We start from the raw sequence: 17,717 nt of genomic DNA, 5'->3' as shown, positions 1-17,717 counted from the left end.
TAGAAAGTGGAAGCTTTGAGGCGATTTTCAGCTATTTCATCAAAACCGATAATTTTGGGAAAGAATTGCAACTCAGTAGTTTGCAGGAGAAAGACATGGATATCCATTTTTGATTCAGCCGAGTGTATAATTTCCAAAAATATATGGTTTTGGGGGGCAGGTATTTTTTTGTTTTTACCCTGCAAAAAAATGCAGTAAATCTGATGATTATTAGCTGAAGTGAATTCCAGGACAAATTGTATGTGCTAATTTCATTTTGGGGTCTATAAACGCCAGATACTTTGGTAATCCTTTGCACAATGGGCATCAAAATGGGCATCAAACTGTTCAGTGGACCCCTGCCATTTATATTTAGTATGCTTTTTCTTGCTACCTAATGTTATTTGGGAGATAAGAACTTGCAAAGTAAAAGTTTTGGGTTGATTTTTCAGAATTTTCATACATTTTTATGAAAACCACCAAGTTCAGTAAAGCTTTGATGTTTAGTAATTAGTAGTAGAATGACATGGTTACTCATTTTGGATTTGACAGAATTTGGTGTATGAATATGGTTTCCTGTGGTAAATTCCAGGATTTATTGGCTTTGGTATGCCATATTCTACTGAAGTGCTTTAAAATTTGGTAATTTAATGTTGGGAATTTTTGATCTATAGAAGTTAAAAATCTCCATAAAACTATACATATCTGGTGTTGGCAAGTTTGAGACACTTGAGGCTTTCCAAACCAGTTGATTTTTTGTGCATGAAATAAAATATTTTCTGGTATAAATCCCTATATTGTGAAAAATGGCAATTTTTTTAAAAAAATCTCCCGAAAAAAAACAAATGTATTGTTTTCCTAGGTAAACTAAAAATTCCCCCAGGTAAAGCCCATAAATTGACACAAAATGTTCAAAAAACATCGGACACGGAGTACAAACGAAATGCAAAATTCTGCTGGCACTTAAAGGGTTAAAAAACCTCTTGTAAAGTAGAAAAATATAATTTTTTACATAATATATTTGTATTTGCATATTTTTGTGTAGCAGTCAAATATCCATCCAAAACGACAATAAAATAGTTAATAAAATTATTTTTACAGCTTGGAGTAATCTATCGGGATATAAAACTCGAGAACATTCTTCTAGACTCCAGTGGACACGTGGTGTTAACAGATTTTGGACTTAGTAAAGAGTTTCTGTCTGATGAAGTAAGTTTATTAAAGCTCTGTTTTGATTAGAGTATAAAGTATAAGTAAACCTTAAAGGGATACTGTTATGGGAAAACATGTTTTAATATGGGGTACATGATGCCTACTAAATGTATGTATTTTTAAAACCAAATTTCTTATTCACTTTTAGAATGAAAGGGCATATTCTTTTTGTGGGACTATAGAGTATATGGCACCAGAGATTGTAAAAGGAGGTGATTCAGGACATGATAAGGTATTTCACTGCCATGGCGAATTCATCATACATTGCATAAAAGGTTGTAATTTCCTTATATTGTGATACTTGCATCTATCAATAAAAGCTATGTTTGCTCAAAGTACATGCAAAGACACATTTGTTTGTATCATTCTGCTGTTTTAAAGGCAGTAGATATACTGTGCAAATAGCTGAAAAGTACTTTAATGTATTGCAGGCAGTAGACTGGTGGAGTTTAGGTGTCCTAATGTACGAGTTACTGACTGGAGCATCCCCTTTTACTGTTGATGGAGAGAAGAATTCTCAGGCTGAAATTTCTAGGTAAGTCTAACAACTGTTGCATAGACCTGCTATGATCATGGAAATAAAAACTTATGAAATATGTGGCTACTTTTAATGCCTGAGAATGGTGGGCTACTTTTAATGCCTGAGAATGGTGGTGCAAGAATGTCAATTAGAGCTTAAATGGTTTTCATTTAACTAATTTGGAATCTCATTGCGTATTGCACACAGAAATTTTTTTTTCAAACTGATCATTTATTGTTCTTATGTCCAATAATCTGCATGATTCGTATTGACTTGTAATGGAATGGGACAGTTAGTGACAACTGCTGATGTATTGCTAGAGCGTTTACAGAATGAAAACAAATAGTATGCTTGCTAGTACTTGGATTATTTGTTGCTTCCTGGCTTAAAGGGGTTGTTCATCTTCCATCACTTTTTTTAATTTCAATTGGTTTCCGTTAGTTCACCAGAAATATAGGCTTTTTCCAACTACTTTCTATTTTCTATGTGTAACCTTTTTCTAATATTGAAGTTTGTCAAAATTTTCACCTTTCTAAAGCTGCACGGTGGGGGGGGGTCACCGACTCCCAAGGGACTGGTGTAAAGCCCAAATTCTTTGTAAGGACTGGGGGGGGGGCATAATATGCATACATTTTACGAGTGTTGCGCCATATTCGGCACGCCCGCGTCAAAGACACACGCCACATCATATGCGGGCTCGCCAGCCTCAGTTCAAGATAGCTGTTAGAATTGTTGCAATAGTTATTGATATTCCAGAGATGTTGCTGAGAAATGTATCAACTCAATGTTGCAAAATTGTAACTTTTCAGAATCTGCATCTGAATTACTAAAGTGCCAGAATGAAACACCAGACAGGAACCTTAAAGGGGGATCTATCACGAAAATCTAAATTTAATATAAGCTTCAGCATACTTACATAAGAAACTTTGTAAATATAATTAATTAAATATTCTGCATCATTCCCGAAATAATCAATTTTATCTTCACTGTCCCTCTCTCAGCATATGTTTCTCTTCATTTGGTCTTCATGCAGCAGCTGGGTGTCAGATACTCATTGACAGTTAGATCCAATATATCTTAAGGTCCACATAGACGCAAAGATTTTTCTTGCCGAACGACCGATTTTTAGCGAAATCCGACCAATCCTTTGAAATTACCGTGCGGTTAGTGGGATTCGAATGATCGTACATCTTACGATTTTTCGGCCGACATCTGTCAGAAAATTGATCGGCCAGGTTAAAAAAAATTATTTATCGGCCCCAGTGCAATCTATCTATGTTTGAAGGGACAAGCAGGCAGCTACCCTTTGTTTTCCTGGCAATATCACCTGAAATGGTCTTTTTAGTTGATGGACAATTTGTACGATCGTTTCGAGATAATCGTGGTCTCACGATGACAATCTGATCTTTTAAAAATCTTTACATCTATGGCCAGCTTTATAGTAGATGTATTAGAGCTCACTCAACTGAAAAAATAACTGCCTTTTGCACAAATCCTGCATGTAGGGAGACAGGATTTCTGGTGATTTTAATAGAGTGAGCTCTAATACATTTTCTAGGCAAAAGGAGCCCCCCTATAAGATATATTGGATCTAACTGTAAATGATTATCTGACACCAAACTACTGCATGAAGACAGAATGAAGATGCTGAGAGAGGGACAGTGAAGATAAACTTGATTATTTCCGAAATGATGCAGAATTTAATTTATTGCATTTAGAAAGTTTCTTATTTTAGTATGATGAAGCTTATATTAAATTTTCATTTTCACAATAGTTCCCCTTCAAATGGGGGAAAAAATTTAACTATCTGAAAACAATTCAACTGAAAAAATGTTTGGAAGGTGAACAACCTCTTTAAAGGGATGGTTCACCTTTAAGGTAACTTTTTGTATGTTATATAGAATGGCCACTTCTAAGCAACTCTTCAATTGGTCTTCATTTATTTTTTTATAGTTTTATAGTTATTTGCCTTCTTCTGGCTCTTTGCAGCTTTCAAATGGGCATATCTTATCCCTTCTAAAAAGCAAATGCTCTGTAAGGCTACAAATGTATTGTTACTTTTTTTTTAACAATTGTTTTTTATTGCTTTTTTGTGCACTTACAACAGTATCATGTTACAATAAAGTTTGGAACAATGAATGCAATATGAGTTGATTATTTAACATCCTTTTTGCTTATGTTAGACGTCCATTACATTTTTTGGCTAACTAAGTATATTAGAAACATTTTTTTTATTTTGCACAGACTATCTATTTACCCAGTTATTATTTTTACACTGAACTGTTCCTTTAAAGGGGTGGTTCACCTATCAGATAACTTTTAGTATGATGTAGAGACCGAACCGAGGCATAGTTATTGCTACTTTTTATTACTCTTCTTTCTATTCAGGCCTCTCCTATTCATATTCCAGTCTCTTATTCAAATCAATGCATGGTTGCTAGGGTAATTTGGAGCTAGGGTTGCCACCTTTTTTTGAAAAAAATACTGGCCTTTCTATATATTTATAATTTTTTCCCATTAATATCATTGGGATCAGTCATCATTTTTACCGGCCAGGCCGGTAAAATACCGGCCAGGTGGCAACTCTATTTGGATCCTAGCTACCACCAGATTGCTTAAAATACAAATTGAAGAGCTGCTGAATAAAAAGCCAAATAACTCAAAAACCTTAAATAATAAAACAATTAAAAACAATTTGCAAATTGTCTCAGAATATCACTCTCTACATCATACTAAAAGTTATCTGATAGGTGAACCACACCTTTAAAGGAACAGTTCAGTGTAAAACTGGGTAAATAGATAGTCTGTGCAAAATAAAAAAACGTTTCTAATATAGTTAGTTAGCCAAAAAATGTAATGGACGTCTAACAGAACAGAACGGAACACTACTGCCTGCTTTTCAGCTCTCTAACTCTGAGTTAGTCAGCGACTTTAAAGGGGGCCACATGGGACATAATTGTTCCGTGAGTTTGTAATTGATCCTTAACATTCAGCTCAGAATCAAAAGCAACAGTTATGACCCATGTGGCTCCCACTTAAGTCAATGATTGGTCACTGCCTGGTAACTAATCATTGGAAACTAAAAGAGCTGCAAAGCAGGTAGTAGTGTTCTGGCTATTATGTTACACATCCAGTCACTCCAGCCTTTATACATAAAATTTTTGGCTAACTAACTATATTGTAAACATTTTTTATTTTGCACAACCTCTAATCTATTATTTAACCAATATTTTTATGATTAACAATTCCTTTAAGAAGATTTTATTTCAGCTATTCTGTTTTTATATAGGAGGATATTGAAAAGTGAACCCCCTTATCCTCAAGAAATGAGTGACTCTGTAAAAGACCTAATTCGGTGCCTTTTACTAAAGGATCCCAAGAAACGATTGGGATGTGGAGCAGATGGATGTAATGAAATAAAAAAACATCCCTTCTTTAAGGTGAGAAGCAAAAAAAGTATTTTAATGGAAAATGTGTAATTTTCTTTGAGCATCTACCAGCTTCATCCATTTTGTTACCATGTGGCTTAATTGTGGATCCAGACTTTGCTATTCTTAAACTCTTTATCTGTAGATTTTGCAATGCCTGCTGTGGATTGCCTTACTCTACACTATAATGCAAGAAAGAAGTAGAATATTTAAAATTTTCTATAGTCATGCTGAGCCTTTGCCTATTTGGAATGAAGACGTCTTATCTCTTTGCAGAGTCTTCATTGGGATGACTTGGCTGCTAAAAGAATACCTGCACCATTTAAACCCATAATTAAAGATGAATTGGATGTTGGAAATTTTGCAGAGGAGTTTACAGAAATGGATCCCACATACTCCCCTGCTGCTTTGCCTATGAACGCAGACAGGATATTTCAGGTAAGTGACCAGATGTTCAATTCAAAATGCAGATGATTGCAACCAGTTTTTTCTTTTTTTTTTTTAAATTAAAAAAAACAGAAAAAACCTGGTTTAGAGCATAGGAAGCTACCTGTATGCTGTAATTTACACTAAGAGACAGGTTTATTTATTTGAATATTTACAGTTTTTCAAATTTGTTTGGACAGGGAAAAAAATAATGATTAATTACAAATTAATTTTTATCTTTTGTGATCATTTTTTTTGATTGATAGCATATTATTTAACAACTTGCATTGTTCCATTCATGTTTACAAATAGAAATGTTTAAAAAAAAAAAGCTATTAATAAAAAAAAGCTTGACTGTTAAAAATTCACCTCCTGCTGACTTCTATAGAAGTGATCTTGAATTGTAAGAAATGTGCCCCTATTGATATTACTTTTAGTTTTTACAAGGGAAAAGTTAAAGGGGTTGTTCACTTTTAAATCAACTTTTAGTATAATGTAGAGAGTGATATTCTGAGACAGTTTGCATTTGGTTTTCATTCAATTTTATTCAACAGTTCTCCAGTTTTCAATGTCCGCAATCTGATTGCTAGAGTCCAAATTACCCTAGCACCCTTGCATTGATTTGAATGAGAGACTGGAATATGAATAGGAGATAGACTGGATAGAAAGGAGTAAATAATATGTAGCAATAACAACAAATCTGTAGCCTTACAGAGCATTTGTTTTTAGGTGGTGTCCATGACCCCATTTGAAAGCTGGAGAAGAATGCAAATAATTAGAAAACCTTAGAAAACCTATTCAAAATTAAAAATGAAGGCCAATTGTTGCTTATAATTAGCCGTTCTATAACAAACTAATAGGTGAACCACCCCTTTAAGTGAATGCCATAGGCAATAGTGTGTGGCGTCTTGATCTGCTGTACAAGCTCATAAATGTATTTAAGGGTCATATTATTGCAAGGGAGGCAGTACAGGTACTTTACTTCTGTGAAATAATTTTGCCTTCATGAAAGTTGATTATCCAGCTGACTGTATCCTGATCACTGGTAAATTTTAAATAAATAATTCACCTTTTTTTTTGTGCAGTACGTTTGCTTTCAAATAATCATTGTCTCTTTCTTTACAGGGCTATTCTTTTGTTGCACCTTCTATTCTGTTTAAGCCCAATGCTGCTATAGCAGATCCTTTGCAGTATCATTTCGGAATTGAACGTCCTGGCATTACATCTATAGCAAGGAGTGCAATGATGAAGGTATTTGTTTGGCTTTTGCTCTAAAAATATTGTATTACTTGAATGTACCTTCTAAGTCAGAACTGGCTATTTGTTCTAGCATTTATTGTAAGTGGTATAGAAGCAAGTTGACTTACTGTGAACAGGTGAAAATAAGCACCTAACACAACATGGAATGTGTTAATTTGTTTCCTTATAATATCCAATATACCAGTGCTTAGGAAAGAATGCATCATTTAGATTTTTTCAGAACAGCATTCATAGACTGTCTAGGTTAGGCATATTCTGCATTTACTGCCATGGATGGTTGGAGTGCTTGCTTCTGATATGTATGCCATGAATTTTGTGGCAGGACTCTCCTTTTTATCAGCATTATGAACTGGATCTTAAAGACAAACCACTGGGTGAGGGAAGTTTTTCCATATGCCGCAAATGCTTGCATAAAAAAACAAACCAAGATTATGCAGTGAAAATCATCAGCAAACGGTGGGTACTAATATAATAATGCTGTTATAATCTTCACTTAGTCTGTGCTTTCAAAACTTTCTTCACTTCTTCAAAAAATAGGTGTAGATATGTGATCTGTTTGTCCTAAAACTAGATAATAAGAACCCAATTAAACAAATGAGTCAGAAATATTATGGGTTTTTTTTTTTTTTGAGGGAAATGATCCAAAGTTAAATATTTGTGTTTGGCCACAAAGTATGTGAACCTTAGTGGGTGAAATGTTTGTTTTCTGAATGAATGTAGCTGACACTGGCAGGTAAAATTAGTGTGGTTGCTTCAGAAACACTACTATAGTTTATATAATTAAGATGCTGAATAGCACTTAGGGTTGCCTCCTTTCCCTGCTGTTAATTCGGGATGGGGCAGGCCAATAACGTGACCAATGATGTGACATTGTGGCAGTGGGCCAGTGACACTGGGGACGGTGCTAAAACATGGTCAATTGGCGATTGACAGATCACAGGTGAGTCTCAGGGAATCCTGCCTGGTTTTCTTCATTTGGAAAACGCGACAGGCAGTTTTGGCCCAGACAGCCCTTCAAAAAAAGTAGGCTGTCCATGTTAATCTGCACAGGTGGCAACCCTAGCGGGGGGGGGGGGGGGGTAGCAATTCATTCTGAAAAAAGAGAGAAGGCACATGATACATAGCAGATAAATTCTGTAGAAAACAGTGCGTTTTGATTCCTGTTTGGATTCTAAACAGATTTTTATCCGTGTCTGTTTTTTTATCCTGTGCCGTTTAGCCCTGTTTGACTGGAACAGCTACCTTATGGCTATTGGCATCTTATTTAAACTATAGCAGTGTTTAGTACACCAGTTTTACCAGTGCAGGGAAATAGTACATTATATTTTAATTACTTTAAAGCAGTTTGATGTGAGGCTGGCCAGCCACTTTGTTTTTTCTATTAATTTATTTTTAAATAGAAATATGTTACATTCGTCTGCTAAGAGCTGCCTATCATAAAAACATGATGATTATCACTTATAATTCTCCAGCACATAACCTTTTTATCCAAGTTTTTTCTTTGTCTTTCTAGTATGGAAAGCAACACTCAGAGAGAAATTGCAGCCATGAAGCTTTGTCAGGGTCACCCAAATATAGTGAAATTGCATGATGTTTTCCACGATCAGGTACCTAATTATATTTTTTAAATATTTTGCCAAATTTAAAACTCTGCTCTCCTGCACTAATACCTGCACAAAACAGTAAAGGGTAAATATACCCTATTGAATAGTAGGAGTTATGGTACATTTATAACCCCAAAACTGACAGTAAAGTATGAAAGCAAAGCATATTATGTGTTGGGATTTAAAACAAAATGCTAACTGATTGGTTTCCATCTCAACATGTGCCTTAGAACTTTGCACTTCTTCAAATACATGTGATCTTTCCCACTTCTGTTACTTTTTTTATTGAAAAGAGTGGGTGCCTGCAAAAAAAAGTGCCAAGCAGTTCACCCGGTAGAAAAGCAATGGGGAGAACACTATATAACTGTCTAAAATGTGACTTTTATGTAATTGTTGCCATGGGTCAGAGAATGCTGCATTTTTATCCTTTTAACATCATCATCGGGGTTGATCACTTTTTTTCATGTCAATGGAGTTGCATAGGCCTGAGCAGTACAAATGTAAGTCAAATGATTGCTGCTTGAAAAATCAGTGTTTTAAACAGCAATCACTTGATCAATAACGGTAATCAGCAGGTCTAGGTTATTTTTCTTTGAGTTGAATGGGAGACGATTCCAGGCACCCGCTAGTAGAGCAGCTAACCTGTGTCATTACCCTACAGGAAAATTATACATTTCAATATGGTATGAATGTTTTATGTTTGTTTTTAGATTTAGTAACCGAAATGTTGCTTTGTTTGCAGCTTCACACATTCTTAGTGATGGAGTTACTGAAAGGAGGTGAATTATTTGAACGCATCAAGAAAAAGAAATTATTTAGTGAGACAGAAGCCAGTTATATCATGCGCAGACTTGTCTCAGCTGTCAGTCATATGCACGACGTTGGAGTAGTCCATAGAGATCTGAAGCCTGAGGTATTTTATCACAAGCTGTTCATTAATTTAGTGGCGTTTAAAGAAGTATTTTTCTGGAAGTTACAGTTATATTAATGGTTGCCTCAGCTTAAATGGAATGGTAACTGCTTTCCTGTAAAGGGTATCTATAGCTTTTTAGGAAAACTATCAACCTACAATATCCATTTTCAGTATATTGCGTTGCAGTACCTTTTAAGGCAATCTATTCTCACCAAATCCTACTTCAAGTGCTTGTTGTTGAAGGAATAGTTGTGAAAAAATAAAAACTGAGTAAATAGTCTGTGCAAAATAAAAAATGTTTCTAATATAGTTAGTTTGACAAATGTGATGTATAAAGACTGGAGTGACTGGATGTCTTAACAGAACCCAACTTCCTGCTTTTCAGCTCTCTAACTCTGAGTTAGTCAGTGACTTAAAGGGGGCCCTCATGGGACATAACTGTTCAGTGAGTTTGCTTATGATCCTTAGCATGCAGCTCAGATTCAAAAGCAAACAGTTACGACTCGTATAGTCTTCCCTCAAGTCACTGATTGGTTACAAGGCAGTAACCAATCAGTTTAAACCAAGAGAGCTGCAGACCAGGAAGTTGGATTCTGGCTATTATATTAGACATCCAGTCATTCTTGCCTTTATACATTACATTTTTGGCTAACTATATTGAAAACATTTTTTATTTTGCACAGCCTATCTATTCAGCCAGTTTTTATTTTTACACTAAACAATTCCTATAACTTGTAAGCAGAGAAACTGCTCAGCCAGGACCTTATCTGTATAGGTTCCCTACCCACAAATAATGCTGTAATGATTTTGTTCTGTGAACTGATTGTTTTAGATTCACAAGCTGGTCCATACTTATTTGGACAGATTTGATAGTTACTTAAAAAACAAAAACAAAAAAACAATGTCTGTGAATGCCAATAATGGCAGTGACATAACTATCTGTTCCCACTACGAATTAAGTTGATAAGAAAGAATTTTCTATTATCTTTTCAGAATTTTCTGTTTACAGATGAAAGTGATAACTCTGAGATAAAAATAATAGATTTTGGATTTGCTCGATTAAAGCCACCCGACAATCAGCCACTGAAAACTCCATGTTTTACTCTTCATTATGCTGCACCCGAACTTTTGAATGAAAGTGGCTATGATGAATCATGTGACTTGTGGAGCCTGGGAGTCATTTTAGTGAGTTGTTTTATGCTTTTACTTTTGTTCTTTACACTTCAATAAAGGTGCTTGCACACAATCACATTGTGCAGTGCCACGATACCAAAGGTGCAGATATTTGTGGTAGTTAGTTCATCGTACACAGATTAGCACCTTCGAGTAAAAGGGCGACATATGGTTGTCGTTATTTGCACACCAGCACTCAAATTCACCCAGTTTAAATGCTTTTCAATATATTTTACAAAAATTTAGGGTTTAAATGTCCAGTGGCCCTTGCTTGTGCATACTACAATGCTGTAAGCCACTAACCTATGACCCCCCTCCCCAAGTACAGAAAATATGTACATTTTGTGACTTATGTATCAATCACTTCTTTCTAATATTTTTTTCACACATTATTTTTGTCTAATGACAGAGTAGTTTGTCCAGTGTTGATAAATCAATGTCATCCAGCTGATTGCCCATTAAATAAGGGTAGCATTCTTTGTGATAATTGCTACCTCTTCCCTTTTGGTAGTATACCATGCTGTCGGGTCAAGTGCCCTTCCAGTGTCATGGAAAGACCTTACAATGTGCAAGTGCTGAAGATATAATGAAGAAAATAAAGCAAGGCGACTTCGCATGTGAGGGTGAAGCTTGGAAAAATGTGTCCCAGGAGGCCAAAGACTTGATACAAGGTAAAAAATAGCCAGTTGATCTATTTTGGATTGAAACGTGTTTTTGATGGAGAGTCAATGTTGATAAATGTAAAGTCATACACATGGAATGTAAAAATATCCAAGCCACTCATACCCTTAATGGGACTGCACTAGGCAAATCCATTATGGAAAAGGACCTTGGAGTCCTTGTAGATGATAAATTTGGCTTTAGCAAGTAATGCAGTCAGCAGCATCAAGGGCAAATACGGTTTTGAGCTGTATTAAAAGGAGCATTGATTCACGGCAGGAAGCGGTCATTCTTCCACTTTATAGAGTGCTGGTAAGGCCCCATCTAGAATATGCCGTAAAGTTTTGGTCTCCATCAATCAAAAAGGACATTATTGTATTAGAGAGGGTACAGAGAAGGGAAACTAAGCTGGTAAAAGGTATGGGAAATCTTGGCTATGAAGAAAGACTGGCCAAATTGGGGATGTTGGAGAAGAGGCGCTTTAGGGGTGATATGATAACTATGTATAAATATATATACATAATAATCTCTGTAATGCTTTATTTACCAGTAGGTCTTTCCAGCTGACACAAGGTCACCCATTCCGATTAGAAGAAAAGAGGTTCCGCCTAAAAATCCGGAAGGAGTTTTTTTACAGTGAGAGCTGTGAAGATGTGGAATTCTCTCCCTAAATCAGTTGTACTGGCTGATACATTAGATTGTTTTAAGAAGGGGTTGGATGGCTTTTTAGCAAGTGAGGGAATACAGGGTTATGGAAGATAGCTCATAGTACAAGTTGATCCAGGGACTAGTCTGATTTTGGAGTCAGGAATGAATTTTTTCCCCCTTTGAGGCAAATTGGAGAGGCTTGGAGGTTTTTTTTGCCTTCCTGTGGATCAACTGGCAGTTAGGCAGGTTAAAAAAAGTTAAAAGGTTGAACTTGATGGACGTGTGTCTCTTTTCAAGCTAACTTACTATGTTACTAAGCTGCAGAATGTTACATGGCTATTTACAGTAAATTGAGATTGCACATTTATATTTTTATGCCCAATTTCATTGTGTTGTACCTTTAGGGCTACTCACTGTGGATCCTAATAAACGAATTAAGATGTCAACTTTAAGATACAATGAGTGGCTCCAAGATGGCAGCCAGCTTTCTTCCAACCCACTTATGACACCAGATATTCTAGGTTCAGCAGGAGCTTCTGTGCACACTCATGTGAAAGCTACATTTCACGTAAGTCTCTCAATCTGAAGATAAATTGCTCGTAATAGCATAACCCAAAAGGAATAATTAACTGTAGCTGTAAGGCTTATGGTGCACATGCGAACAACATCTTTTTTTGGTAATTTCTACGAATTACAGCACTGGAAGTATGAAACGCATTTGTAAATTTCACACAAAAAAAGCAATAATTTGTGCATGTGAACAAAGATGTTTGATGATGAAGGTAAGTGGTTGTCTAACATAATGTTATAACAGTAATGTCCCATATGGGCCCCCCTTCAAGTGACTCATTTGTTACTGACTGGTAACAGGTTATAGAGATGCAAATGAGGAAGTAGTGTTCTGGCTTTTACTTTTACATTCCTAAAATAGGCACTAAGTTCCACAAGTACAGTTTCCAGTGGCAGCTAGTACAAATTAGTCTTCTGCTTTGAAAACTGCAAAATTAGAAAGTATTTTATTTCTGGCTAGGTCTGTGCACCTGACCAGAATTGACGACAAAAGACAGGGCACATTGGGTGACATCATTTAGTGCATACTTATGTCTGGTCAGAAACATTTTTAAGTATCCATATTAAATACTTAAATGCCCTGCCAGTTAGGACAAGCTTGAATTGAATTTTGTGTTGTGTCCAAATTCTTTTACTGTCTCTTTACAACTAAGATTCTTTCTCTTTAGGCATTTAACAAGTACAAGCGAGAAGGATTCCGTCTCCAGAATGTAGACAAAGCACCACTGGCAAAGCGCAGGAAAATGAAGAAGACCAGCACAAGCACAGAAACACGAAGCAGCTCCAGTGAGAGCTCACACTCCTCCCACTCACATGGCAAAACCTCACCTGCAAAAATGTTGCAGCCAGCTAATCCTTCTGAGAGCAATAACCCAGAGGCTATCTTCCAGTTTGCAGACTAGAAAAGGAGGACATCCTCTGATTTTAACAAAATATATGTTCTTGGGGAAACAATCTGTTCAATAAGCTGCGATACACACCATTTTCTGAGTGTTCGCAAGTAAAAGATGACCCAGTTTGTTTTAATATCCTGCAATTTCTTAAGAACCCTTAATAGTGCAGGGTTTTTTGCAGGATTGTTGAGGCTTGATATGGAAGGCTAGGGTATGGTTCAGTACACCTTCCCTGATCTTTCTTCCAGTGTAAAAGGAAACATCTTAAAGTTTGTTCACCAAGGGCTGCTGTGAACAATCGCACTTTTTGCCTTATATAACCACTTTGCTGCCAGTACAACCCCTTAATGCAGTGCTGAGGTTTGTATGGTCTATTAAGAGCGATTGTCAAACTTGTGGCTTCTGTTTAGATGCCATATTTTAACTATGTAGTTTCTTATATAACTTGGAGAAAATTTGATATACTATAACAGGTGGCAATATCCTATTTATTTATTTTGCCCCTTTTAATAATACATAGACAAGTCCTTGATTTCACAAACAGAAAGCTGCTCAAAGTTGAGTGGTGCCTACAATGTTTTTTATCCTCTTTGCTCTTTCCACTAAAACAGCTCTAGAGCAAAAAATCATATTTATAAAAAATCATATATTCTACTGCCTGAAAGCAATTCACCATATATTAGTTTATTTTTATTTTCTTTTTAATGCCCTGTTCTTACAGAAGAGGTTGCAGTCATTCTATAATATAAAGTGGTCAGATTAATTGAAACCCTGTTCTAAACATATATGCATTTTATGCTTGTTTTTTTTACATAATTACAGTTGTATTTTTTTTATAGCCTTGCACTGTGAGTTCCAATAACCTTTTATTTATTTTTTCCTCTAAAAAAAGGCACTTTTTACTAAGAAAGGTTTAGATCGTTTCTTTTGTACTTATAAAAGTCCAGTAGTTTCTGTACTGTAATGGGAATAATAGTGGGAACGTAAAACATTGGACTATAGATAAAAATCATCGTAGCAATATTTATTGCAGGTTTCTTAGAGGGGATAATAATATAAACATTTGAAAACCCCTAATATATGTAATGAAAAATATGTATAATTTATTGGAAAAATTACATTTTATTGGGAAATTCACTTTTTAGGGTTCTTGAGCCCAGGTCATGTTTAATATAAATAGATAAAAATATATGCAATTGCATAACAAACAATACTGCAATAAAAGCAGGACTTCTGCTCCAGAGAGAGAACTTTTTCTCCCAGTGGAAGGAGTATGGTGTATCCGTTTGTCATTTTTCATATTTTGGTGTCACTGGCCCTAAAAAAGGTGCACTACATAAATGTGTGACGCAGCTTCTGTACGTTATCCATTTGTGTGGTAACATGATGCATGTGTCATGCACAACAGATCTGCATATTTGTAGTGATACATCCATCTACGTTTATATATTTGTATTGTCTAGGTTACATTTAGAATAAGAAACATTTTTAGTCTTGTTAGTGCAACAATAAAAGTACCTTATGGGTTCCAGTGTACCTTGTGAATAGCTTTGCTACAGAGGAAATTAATATTGTCTATGCAAAGTTATTATTGAATATTTTAGTAATCTCTATTTTGAGATTTAACTTTCACTTTTCTACAAAGCCACTAGTTGTGGTGTTTAAATAGTGTATCTATATATTTGGAAGAATTCTATACAAATGAGTAGTTTTTAAATGTTGTCTTTTTGTGGATTACTTCAAAGACATTTTAGAGGGAACACATGCCCTTCATTAAAGAGTTGTTTTCTAGTCATTCTTTTATAACCCCTAAGAACCAGATGAAGTACTGTGTTGGGAGTTTCATGTTTGGACTGGCAGCTGTGAATGTGCTTTTTAGCCTTGCTTTATTTTGCAAATTGTTAAGGCTGGAGTATTTTGTAGGCTAGGCAAGTGACCGTTATTGGTTAAGTGGGGGTAGTTTCTAGAACAAAACCTTTTAGCCTCTTGCACTGTATAAGGAATTAAACATTTCTGGTGATGCATAATCCACAGGCACCTGTTGATGAATGTTTCAGACTTTACATGATCTGCCTATAAGGCAGATATGTGTAACTTTTTTTAATTTACATTATTTGTTTCGACATATCGTGCATAAAATGAGGAAAAGGGAAGGAAGGGCATTTCAACTTCTGTGGTTCTTACTTAAATACTTTGTTAGTATTTAAAACTACTCTTGTTAAATGGATGTTTTAATACACCCATCAAAACAACTCTGGGTGGGGGAGGAAAATAATGAAATAACCGCCTTCACTCTAAAATTCAGAAAGTGCAACGCAGAGTCCGCCCAGCTTCTATATGAAAATATAGAAAATATCCTGACAGGTGGAGAACATTGAACACACCTTATCAATGAATCTAAGGAAAATGCATTTTACTCTTAGGGGGCCCATTAATTAAATCTCAACTTTTTTTCTAGTCGAGGTTTTTAGGGGGAAAAACTCGAGATTTATCATATCCCAAAGCTGCCAAAAATCTGAATCCGAAAATACACCATCTCATACCTGTCGAGGTTGTGTAGAAGTCAATGGCAGATGTCCCTGAAGTTGTTTCTTGACATTGTGATCTGTGCAGGATAATTCGAAAAAGTTGGGGGGTTTTGTCCGATAAATTTGATAAAATAGAGTTTTGGAGCGTCCATCATATAATACTAATTGACACTGTATTTTGACGTGACACTTTGTCGCTCCTATTTTTCAGAGAAAAATTATTGATAAATGAGTTCAATTCGTCAAGGGCGTTCGGTTGACTTTGTTTACAGAAAAAAATTTGATAAATTCGAGTTTTTTTGTTAATGAGATTTATGATTGATTTAAATACAGGCATACAGAACGGTACTTGATATACAGAACTGTACTCTACATTACTCTTTGGCTTCTCCAACATGATGAGAAATCATAGGACCAAATCTTGGGCTCACTTAAACAGATCAGAAGCAGCTGGATGTACGTCTCTGTGTCAGCTAAGAAGTTGTTTGTATAGTGTAGCAAGCCTATTTAAAACTTGTAATGGCAACTTATGTCTTCAAGAGATTGATTTTGTTAGTTACAAAACATACTGGTGTGCTGCTTACAAATTGCCTATTTGCTATAAGGAAAGTTTTTGGGTTTTTTTGCATTTTAAAATAAGAAAGGTGTTTTTTTAAATTTCAAGTTAGCTGATAATCAGTGTTTCCGTTCTGCACATCAAACTGCCTAAGTTGATTAGCATGGCATGATAGTGTAGACCCAGATGATGTTGACATCAATGTGTCCAATAGGCTTCTGTATTCTGACATCACTTTTAGTTTGGAGGGGAAAAGCTGGAGTCAAAACACTGCATTATGTGTCTTTGCTTTTAAAGGGGTAGTATACACCCTTTTTTAGCACAAGGTCCATGTGCTGTGTAGACAGTTTTTCCTGTTACTTCTTTTATTAAAAAGTAAAGAAAATTCACTTTAGCACTTCCTGGTTCTGCTGAGTCATTGTTTGCAGAATAAATTACATTGTGGTATTCCTTTTCTCAAAGAGCTTGTTTATACAGAGTTCATTATCCTCCTAATAAATTGACAATAGCAACATATTAACAAAAAAAGTCACTGAGTGACTTCCAACATGAAAGAATATTTGTACTATTGGGTGCACATGCATTTAACTATGCAGTGATCTCAGCATTTTTACATTTGGATTCCAAATGTTATATATATATATATATATACAATTATAATATTATAATTGCCTTGATTCCAGAAATATATATATATTTCTGGAATCAAGGCAATTATAATATTATGAAAATTTCTCTTTTGCAATAACAGCCTGTGCTCTTATGGGAAGGCTTTTTGAAAGTTATTGAAACTTTGTTGGTGGAAATTGCATCCATCCAAGCACAAGGGCATTAATAAGATTGGGATAATCTGCAGCAATCAGCCCTATCTTTAATTTGGCATTCCAGTTCATCCTGTATATAACGAAGCATGGAAACATTTAAAGCCTGATCTATTGTTGCCTTTCAGCAATAGAGCTGGACAGGTTTGTCTTTGTATCAATAAACTCTAAAAGGCATTCATATAGTTCAGTTGTGTTGAGGTCAGGGCACACTTAAAGCATTAGCCATGCACTTGCCAATCCTTTACACTACAAATGGCCATACAGGCCATTGTTCCATGTGTTTGGGCCAAAAGCCCTAATGATTTGACTAGCAGGTGAAAGGATCTGCTTGTCTTTACTTCTTTACTCTGTCAAAATGGTCAATTGACCTGGGTTATTGGTCATTTATCAAACTATCTCATTTGGTCCATTGGTTTTTAAGCATTCACCAACACAAAAAAGCACCAGAAATCATTTTGCCCTCCCTACATGACAAGCACCAGTGATACTTCATGTAATTCCCTTTTAGAACATAAAAATATTT

At 35.5% G+C, this 17,717-nt stretch overlaps 1 protein-coding gene across 2 annotated transcripts in view; it reads left to right on the top strand.

Annotated features, from left to right (window-relative positions):
• Nucleotides 1–15,429, top strand: part of rps6ka5.L (ribosomal protein S6 kinase, 90kDa, polypeptide 5 L homeolog) — a 43,870-nt gene extending 28,441 nt beyond the window's left edge. For both annotated transcript variants that reach the window (XM_018230416.2, XM_018230417.2), the window contains 13 exons: nucleotides 1,081–1,188; nucleotides 1,340–1,423; nucleotides 1,623–1,726; nucleotides 5,001–5,151; nucleotides 5,416–5,577; nucleotides 6,691–6,816; nucleotides 7,148–7,281; nucleotides 8,339–8,432; nucleotides 9,172–9,342; nucleotides 10,336–10,527; nucleotides 11,027–11,186; nucleotides 12,228–12,391; nucleotides 13,062–15,429. In XM_018230416.2, the coding sequence (XP_018085905.1) occupies nucleotides 1,081–1,188; nucleotides 1,340–1,423; nucleotides 1,623–1,726; nucleotides 5,001–5,151; nucleotides 5,416–5,577; nucleotides 6,691–6,816; nucleotides 7,148–7,281; nucleotides 8,339–8,432; nucleotides 9,172–9,342; nucleotides 10,336–10,527; nucleotides 11,027–11,186; nucleotides 12,228–12,391; nucleotides 13,062–13,295 (1,884 nt within the window). In that variant the 3' untranslated portion in view covers nucleotides 13,296–15,429. The remainder of the gene's footprint in view (nucleotides 1–1,080; nucleotides 1,189–1,339; nucleotides 1,424–1,622; nucleotides 1,727–5,000; nucleotides 5,152–5,415; nucleotides 5,578–6,690; nucleotides 6,817–7,147; nucleotides 7,282–8,338; nucleotides 8,433–9,171; nucleotides 9,343–10,335; nucleotides 10,528–11,026; nucleotides 11,187–12,227; nucleotides 12,392–13,061) is intronic.
• Nucleotides 15,430–17,717: the final 2,288 nt, after the last annotated feature.

Source organism: Xenopus laevis, chromosome 8L (assembly GCF_017654675.1).
Source record: "Xenopus laevis strain J_2021 chromosome 8L, Xenopus_laevis_v10.1, whole genome shotgun sequence".
In the NCBI taxonomy this organism is placed as follows: domain Eukaryota; kingdom Metazoa; phylum Chordata; class Amphibia; order Anura; family Pipidae; genus Xenopus; species Xenopus laevis.
The sequence above is the reverse complement of the archived record's forward strand: the minus strand, read 5'-3'. Positions and strand labels throughout refer to the sequence as shown.